Consider the following 9547-nt stretch of genomic DNA (forward strand, 5'->3'; position numbering starts at 1 on the left):
GGCCCAACCCCAGAACCTTCTCGCTGTGAGGCAACGGTGCTAACCACTGCGCCACCGTGCTGCCCCTAACATAAACAAAATAGTTATATTCAATTCACCCTTATACCATTTTTCTACAACAGTTCACAGGTGCACTTTGATAGCTGTAATAATTTTAATGTGGGCCAGCTTTAGGTTTGAAGTGCACTGTGTAGCTGCATTAAGTTTTAGTCCAGGTAAAAAACAAACAAACAAACAAACAAATCAAATAAAACAAAGACCCATACTGCAGGTACAGTGTGATGTTTTAAAAAAAAAAAACGAATAAGATAAGAAGTTAAAACTACAGATAACACGGCGATGGTTGACATTAATCCTGAAAATTAGTGAGGGCGGGTGGGAGCAGGTGTGTGCCTGACGTGTGACGTTACCATAAACCACTACCTTTACCCTTAAAGTTTCTTTGTAAATTCTGCTGGAAAGTAGGCTAACACCCACTCTCTCTGCATTGGCGTAGGAATCTCCTGATTGTGGTATTTGGTGCATGCTTGTGGTTCCTGCTTTGCTTTTGTCCCAGTTACAGTCACTTTGCAGCACTTTTATGAACAACAAAATGCAATAATTTCAGGAGGGTACTCATGACAGCGGGGGAACAAATGGTCCTTTGTTTAAATATCCACCGCCCAACATGTTAAAATAAGAACTCATGACATTTTGATAACTCAGACCAGTCGTGCTGCTTTGTAGCTCTCTGTGTTCACACTTATCTCCATTGGTTTTGTAGTTTGGTAACTGTGAGACAGGACTTGGCAAATGTTTACAACCTGCAATGCTTTTATTCCTTGTACCAAAAGAAGGCAGTGATTTGATGGAAAGAATGCTAATCAGTTCAGGATCTTCACAAGTGACAGTTATAATCATCGGCACTTGGCGACCTGTCCAGGGTGCACCACCATATTTGTGATAAAGGGAATAAACTGTTAATTACACTACGAGAGGTGCAAAGGTGAAATGAGGAAGGGGGAAAAGCAGAGAGAGGCTTTCTGCTTTTGGAAAATTGGTGCTGTGAGTTTTTGAAGGCCACGTGTTGCATGGTTCTGTTGCTCAGCGGGGAGCAGCTGGGTAGTTCAAAGCCTCTTGCTCGCAAGCAGCTCAGCCAACATGAAAGGTGTGAGGCGCCTAAAAGTCTGTGTCTGAGGATGTGGTGAGAGCCAGTAATATGAGCATGATAAGGTGTGTGATTTGATGACCTTCTTGATGAAGGGCTTTGACAAAGATCACAGTGGCCACAAGTAACAAAATGAGCTTGTTTTCCTCCCTCCCTTAGATTTATCATTTACATTCGCGTAGCAGCACTAACATAAATGACATTTAGCCTGCACTGACACCTAGTTTCACCCCAGCAGGCAGAATATCAGTAGCTGTTTGAGCGTCATAACAAAACAGAGGAAAAAGTGAATGCATTACCTGCAGGTTTCTGAACACATTCTGAACGTCAGTCAGTTTTCCTGACATGTGCTGACATTATTCTTTTCAGTATGAGAAAACTCAAACTCAAGCAAGGTTTGTTTTCAGTAGGTAATTTGTTAAAATCTTGGCACGAGAGCACACAGGAAGGAATCGCTCTTTAATAGTTATTATATAACATTTCACACAAAAATTTCAGCCCAGTTTGCAGCAGTTGTGCTTCTTAAATAGCTGCACATGTCCAGAAACCCAGACGCATGTTGTCCTCACTGAGTTTATTCCAGGCATCTGTTATTATTTATTGATCTGATGGCCCACTTTACCAGGAGGATACCGTTACCACTTTCCAGTAATGAAGATGTTACACCAGGAGGCCGTGGTTTTCTTTTCTGTTGTGTTCATTCCTTATCTGGTGTCTGATACGAGTTGTCTTCTTGTGCAGAATTTGATGACGTTTTTATTTCTACATATTTGTGTCTCCTGTTTTTGTTGTTATTTATTTCATTTAGCATCTGTTCTCTGCATAAAATGTTAATCTATTGTAATTAAGTTTATATCAAAAGCTTGCAACCAACGTGTCTAAGTACCTTTACTGCAATGAATAGTAACTGCCTTACACAGTATTAGAATATCCTTATTACTTTAAGTTTTTTTGGCTTTGATTCAAATCCAAACCTTTTAATTTTTGGTAGATACTTGGTACAAAGAAACGATTATATTTACCTAAATGTTGGTTAATTATGTATCTGACACATCTAAATAACAGGTGTAGCTGTGGTGATGAGTGCACTGGTTCAAATACTGAAGCTCCTCATAAGCCTAAATTATTGACGATACTGAAGGTTTCGTGGGAAAAATGCTGCTCCTGAAATTGATATGGTACAAAGAAACGACATATTACTCTGCATACGGTATTGAACAACAGAAACACTGTGTCTGCTTGGAGTTGTATTGTGATGTTACATAGTGATGATTTGTTTACCTCATAAACAGCCTGCGGCAGAGTACAGGCGGTGGCTTGCAGAGAACAAAGAAGCGACGACAGCCAAGTTTAACACTGGTCTGCCGTCAGGTTACTCATGGAATGAACGTTGATTTGTGACAAGCGATGTATGACCTGCTGCCAGAGGCATTTGTTATTTTAACCAGAGAAAATGAAAATGAGAAGGCACCCAGCTGAATGTTTTGTTTTGTATGTCTTTACTAATAACAGAAGAGAGTTAACAGATTTTATACAGTCGGAACTTAGCGAATCTGTTTTTTGCCAGCCCACATGCCAGAAAAGAGTCAGTCACCAGTGCAACTAAAAAAATTATTCACATTCACCCACTATCATTGTCACACTTTTGGAGCGAAATGCTTTTGCAGTTAAGAGTCTGGCTGTTATTATGGAATAGTTCCTTCTCTGATTTCATCTTTGTTTATGTTAGTTCTTCATACCCTGAAAAACTGCCTCTGGTTAAATTGTTTCCGGAGAGCCATTCTTTGTGATCATGAAAGCGTGTCATCCTTTGACTTATCATGGTACTAGCCTTTTCAAGGATTACACACCTTTTAACTCAACATGTGCAGAGTTCGGCCCCTGCAGAGAACTCTGGGTGTGACATGGTGGATTGATGCAGGCTTTCCTATGGTATGGCTAGGTGTTGCTCTTTGGCATAGGACAGTTTGACATTTAAAAAGAGAAGTGCGGCTGTTAGACCCGCTTCCGTGTTAACATGAAGACTAGAGTTTCACGAGGACCTTTGTAAGTGTGAGTGCTGTTGTTCCTGCTGTCAGCAGAACACTTACTGTCGGTGACCCCAGGCAGCAAAGTCAGACTCAGCCAGCTCTGGGTCTTTTGTTGTATGACTGTGTGTCTCGGTAGCTAAGCAGCAGCTGGCACGCAGCCACACCGTGTTCTGTGTCATACAGAGCTGCAAAGGCCAAGTGCTTAGTCAGGCACTCACACACCTAAAGTATTATATGCACACCCTTTAGTTTAATACATGTACTAAACATGCCAATTATAAACAGTTCCTTCACTCAGTCCTCAGTTATTACAACGGTTCAAAATACAGAATTCACATTAGAAAATGCATGGTTTGCTTAATTTTAACAACTGCCACCATTTAATTCCTAGAGAATGAAGAAGAGAAATCAAGGGTTAAGTTAAAGAAAATAAAGCTGCCGCTCAGAAAAGTTCCTGCGAAGACTGAGTGAGATGTTGTAGAAAGGCAGCTGTTTGTTTTTTTTTGTTGAGCTCTTGAAAATACATAGAAGAGTTGAGACAGAAATAAACTGATAATTCAGCATTGTTAATAGTTCACAACCATACTGATGTTGTGGTGTGATGCACTTAATATACTAGATCTATTATTAACACACCGTTAACACCTTGGGAGCGAGATGTCAGGATGTGGGTTAAAACTCAAAGTGTTACATCTTCAAGTGTGAGGCTATGAAACATCTTGTTTAATTGTAAGGATGTATGAGCAGATAGGCTTTTAATTAGCAGGTAGAAAAGACTAAACTGGAGTGTGAACATGTGACCTCTCATCTGTAAGATTTCTGTCACAGGATTCACTGCCATATTTTTTTTTATAGCTGGCTAATTTGTAATTTTAGAGCATCCTGTAATTGCAGGTGCATCATTCCTTTTGGGTGGTGGATAAATGTGTTACCCTTATTTCCTCACTTTCATATGTGATGTTTTCTTTCTGTCACAGTACTGGTGTTGCTCAGAGTGCTGGTCATGTTACCCAACATTTCACCAGTTAGTCGAGTCTTTCTTCAGCTTTCATCAGATAATTTTTTAAGTAAGATAGTTTTGCTACACAAGATCAAACTGGGAAGCTCTGCATTCTTTTTCCAACAGATAACGTAATGCAAGACTCCATTAAAACTTTGTTATGGTAGACTACTTTGACTTTTTTTCGTGGTTACTGAAACTGAAAAAGGTCCATTAGTACTTTATTTGAGCATTTTCATTTTCTGCTACTTCATACCTCGACTTAAGATTCAAATCTTGTACTTTTACTGCACTACATTTATTTGATAACTTTAGTTACTTTTCAGAGTCAGATTAATAAAACAAAACACAGCATCGTCAGACTTCACTGATCCTTGGTGGGAAATTCACAAGCTACCCAGCAGTATTTAAAGTATGTAAGGTAAATAACATTAACGCCACCTTTACCGGCTGCAACAGTAAAGAAATGAACACAAGAAAGCATCAGTAATTATAATCCAACATGATATACATTTAATCTGAAATGTGCAGTTCTGCATAATGGGAACTTTGGCTGCTAATGCTTTTGTAATTTTACTAAAATGTTGGATGCAGACTTCCTTCCTGCCTTAAACATGCAGTAGACACCCATTTCCAAAGTCTGACTCTTTGGTTTATTAAATTTAGAACTATCTCTAGACCATTTATATAAAGAAAACCGCATTCCTCAGAGATGATCTCTTTTATGAGTAATTTTGATACATTTGAATAATTTTAATGGTGTTTCCACTCACTTCCTTAAACTGAGACCACCCCCATTAAAGTAACCAATGATCAGCTATATTTTTATGAAATACATTCATCTCTTATTGTGAAATACAGGTAATATTAACACTTTTGATCCTTTAGAGTATTACAAACATTTTCTTTAATCCATACTTAATAATGTCTGTGTCTGAAAAGAATATGTGCTTGGAAGGCCTCAGTGTGAACTTCTCCCACTCAGCCTAATGGGACTGTGTCATCCTCCCCGCTGTTCCTCCCATCTTCAAAACACTTCCTGTGCTTTATTCATCTGTGGTTCTGCATTGTCTTAGCTGAAAGGCACTCTGGGGATTGTAGGAGAAATACGGTATTCTGCTTGATAAGACGATGATGTGATTATGTCATTGGTTGGAAAGATAGCTTATCATATGTTCAGATATTCTGCCCCTTTGTCTAGTAACTGGGGCAGCTGTGGCTCAGGAGGTAGTGTGGGTCATCTCTTAACCAGAAAGTTAGTGGTTTGATTCCCAGCTTCTCTGGTCTACATGTCGAAGTGCCCTTGAGTAAGACACTGAACCCCAAAACTGCTCCGGGTGATATCACCAATGGGCAAAGAGTATGAAAGTGCTTTGAGTGTGCTGCAATGCATAGAAACCCAGAAATGAATTTGGAGCTACATACAAGCAAGGTCACGAGTTGATCTTGAACCCACGATGATGAAACTTCATGAGATGTCCCTTAGCTTTTTGTAACAGGAAGCCCACCCTCTCCTCTTTCTCATGCCTTTTTTTCCTCACACATGCTGTTTTTCTCTGCTCTGACTTCCTGTGTATTAAGTAGCTGTGTGTATGTTTGTGTGTGTGTTTGAGTCATTCTCTGAAGTCAGCATTTACAGACGCCCACCTCACTCAGCAAGAAGAATAAGTCACATGTATGCCCGCCCTCATTCGTGTCCCTGTTCTGATGAAGGCCTTTTCTTTGAAACTTTTCAGGAAGATTTTTGGAGGTTTGAAGTGTGTGGGGGTGTGTTTTGCATTTGTACTGGACTGACCAACTTCAGCCTTTTAACTGGCCCTAAATATCTTGGATTACATTCCACTGTGCTTAAAGGGATAGTTTTGTTCCTGTTTGTCCTGTTTCCTGTTGTACGAAGTTTAGAATGGTTTCCCCCTTAGCACTGTGGTCCTAGTTACTGTGAACGCCACTGTTGACAGACATGTCCCACCTCTTTCTTTGTACTTGTTGTCACTGTCTAGTCTGTGATGCCCTATAGATTTCATCCCTCACCATACAGGTGACAAAAAAATTGATCCCTTGCAAGTTTTTCCAGTCTTGGACAGAGACATCGGAACAGCAAGCTGGTTAAACATTCCCTCCCATAGGGCGGCGTTCAGGCCGATGTCAACCCTGTGTTAAAAATTGCATTGACTTCTAATGGGGGCGCCTTTTTTCCCCAATACTGGTGGGATGAATAAATGTGATCCAGGAGGTCCAGTTTGAGTAACAACTCCATATCTAAATGATTTTACAGTGAGGAGAAGTTATCACGGTGGCATCCTCTAACTTTCGCCACGACAGCCGTGAGGTTAACATTAGAAATACAGTGTTCATGCTATGAAGTAATCTGCCCGGATGATGACGTTGCACTGTGTTGTGGTCAGAGAATGCAGAAGGCTCATCCAGGCTCAGTGCTGAGTCAGTTAGAAATGAACAAGGGCCTTCATCATAACATGTGTACGGCTTGAACTGAAAGGAGCACTTTACAAACCTGAACTGTAATCTACTGTGCAAAAGTCTGTATATAGAAAACATGGATGTTTCAGGTTCCATATGAATCCTGCTTCCTCCTGTTCCTGCTCAACATAAACACATTAATCTTTGTCTTGATCCTTTCTTTGTCACTCTGCAGGGCAGTACCAGCGCTGCAAGAGCCGGACACATGAAGCATGAGAGGGTGGAGTTGAGGCTCAGCTGACCCTTCCCCTTCCTTCTCCTCCTTTCCCCCTTGCTCCATTCGATCAGCACTTCCCTCCCCTTCCTTCCCCTGCTTTTCCCCTTCCTGTCTCCTGTCACCCTGTTGGATCTCACCCATCTTGTCTCCCCACCTCCTGCCCAATGTACTCCCCGGAGCAGGAAAACATCTCCACCACCGCCTCCACCAAAGTGCCAGTGAAGTATGGAGAGCTCATTGTGCTGGGGTAAGCACCAACATATTACAGATGTTACACCTTCGCTTTGAGCTTTGAGTTCTTGTGGTGTGTGTAAACTAAAAAAAAAAAACACTTACTGAAGCATGCATTTATAAAGCCACATTCAGCTTCACTGTGTAGTTTTGACATTATGCACTTGGACAATTTTTAACAAAATAAGGTGGGGACAGCCATCACAGTTGTTGATTTGGGTGTGATGACTGATGAAGCCACATTGGACCAGGTCTGGTCCAGTCTGGGTCAGTTGGTGTTGACAGTCAGTAGATAAAATCATATAGTGTGTGATATGTAAAGGTTCTAAGCTTAAGGTTTTAGATCCATTCACTTCCATTAAAGAACATGTTAAAAAGGTTGGGTGGCACAATGATGCAGTGGTTAGCACTGTTGCCTCACAGCAAGAAGGTTCCGGGTTTGAACCTTGCAGCCAACTGGGGCCTTTCTGTGTGAAGAAGAAACCGGCCAGCAAGTAAAAGCAGATGGAACGGTGTATGGTTTACTATATGTTTAAAAAATTTGGCACTTTGTTGTGCCTTAAGAATACACATAATACATTTTGGTGAGAAACTCTGATTGTAAAAGGCACTTTGATTGGTCAGTTAACTTGCAGATGTCATACTAAGCTTCTGAATGATTCATTTGAAGAGTTAATGTGAGCAAAGGCAGAGATCCAGGAAATCAAACGGAAATGCTTTTCAAGAAACCGACATAAACAGAGTCGCTCAGGACCATGCACTGAGAGTACACACAGATACAGTAGGACTGTCCAGCCAGAGTTGAGTGTTTTTGGAAGCTGTGGTTAACCACGTTGCTTGATATATTGCAAAATGAGATCGAGTTTGGCCAGAAGCAGCACCGGATACTCTTCTTAAACGCCTTGGCTTTCCCTTCCTCCAGAGATTTGCTTTGACTCACATCCACATACTCAGCTGTAGGAAAAACCCTCAACCCCACCCTATGTCTTCAACATAGACATATAACAACCCACATGCTCACATACTGTACGCTTTCTCCTATAACAACTGACAGTGAAGGACTTCCTCTATCCCTATCTCCTGTCTATTCCCCAAAGGGCTATTGCACGCCGCTCTCCCTCTCAGCCCACTCCACAGAGGAATACAGATGTCGGAAAGACTCCATACATGCACACACAAACACATGCACTATTTTTTGTGCCCTGGTCTCACAGCTGACTCATAGTTTGTTGTTCTGGGTTGTGCTGGAGTGGTATTGTTAGAGAAATAACCAAGTGGAAAAACACAGTGTGCAGTAAACGCAGTTCCATGCCTTTACAGTGAAGAATCCCGGTTTTCTGATGTGCTCTGCTTTTTCCACTCCTGCTTTTTGTTTCTAGGTCAGGCCACCATTTTTAAAAGAGTGACAGGGGCACATTTTGCTGGATGACAGTCACACACTGTGCTGCAAGTATGGCAGCATCTCAAGTACTCTGCTGGAAATGCATTTGCTTTGTGTGCAGCCTCCGTGGGTGTTGAGCCCCTAACCCTTCACTGTACTGTCGCCTGCCCTTAGGGAAGTGAATCTATTACTGTCACACTCTGGGGCAGGGCAGAAAGTCACTTACTAACCTGTGATTTCTGCTAAATTAAAGACACCCATACGTTGCCATGGAAATTTAGGATGCTAAAACACCCTTAAAAGGCTACAAACATTGTGGCCTGGCAAACACTTGGTGCTCATTACCCTGCTCATGACACAGTAGCAAAGCTTATTTTGTGCAGGCTGAAGCAATTGCTTTGATTTAATTGTGACTTCTGTGTAACTAAGAACAGGCTCAAATAACCATACTAATGGAGAAGCCCATCACCACATTGCACAGGGGTGTCTGACCTGGTCTCTAACCCCAGTTCAACACGACCAGGTTTGAAGCCCAGCGATGCTAATGGCCTAATCCTGAGGAATGCTGCAGCGTCTCTGGGGACGATCTGATAACAGGCACACTGGACATCCATGTGGCTTTTTGAACAACTGTTACATCACATGCACAGCAGGCCCTCCTCATCCAATCCAAATCTGTCCGTCTATACATGTCTGAATTAGCATAGTAATTGTGTCTACGTGTAGGTTGATGCATTGAATCCTCACATATGGCATCAATTGCAGTGTCTTAAACTTTACAGGAGTGCAGCTGTGTTGGATTGTCAGAATATTAATTTGTTAAAAAGTATATATTAATGCATCTATATTGTCTTATAATGCCTATTTTTGAACATCTATGTATTTGGGAGCATTGTTCCTCCTGAATCCGAGGTTCGACTATCGGTCGAATTCTCCTCTCCAGTACCCTGGCATAGACTTTCCTGGGGAGGCTGAGGAGTGTGATCCCCCTATAGTTGGAACACACCCTCCGGTCCCCCTTCTTGAAAAGAGGGACCACCACCCCGGTCTGCCAGTCCAGAGG

The 9547-nt window shown here is 41.7% G+C and overlaps 1 protein-coding gene across 1 annotated transcript in view; it reads left to right on the forward strand.

Moving 5' to 3' along the window:
- peli1b (pellino E3 ubiquitin protein ligase 1b) overlaps positions 1–9547 on the forward strand; it is a 30707-nt gene that overhangs the window by 10381 nt on the left and 10779 nt on the right. The window contains 1 exon segment of the mRNA XM_020601804.1: positions 6831–7119. Coding sequence (XP_020457460.1) covers positions 7037–7119 — 83 coding nt within the window. The 5' untranslated portion in view covers positions 6831–7036.

The sequence above is a fragment of the Monopterus albus genome, unplaced genomic scaffold (genome assembly GCF_001952655.1).
Source record: "Monopterus albus unplaced genomic scaffold, M_albus_1.0 scaffold52.1, whole genome shotgun sequence".
Lineage (NCBI taxonomy): Eukaryota > Metazoa > Chordata > Actinopteri > Synbranchiformes > Synbranchidae > Monopterus > Monopterus albus.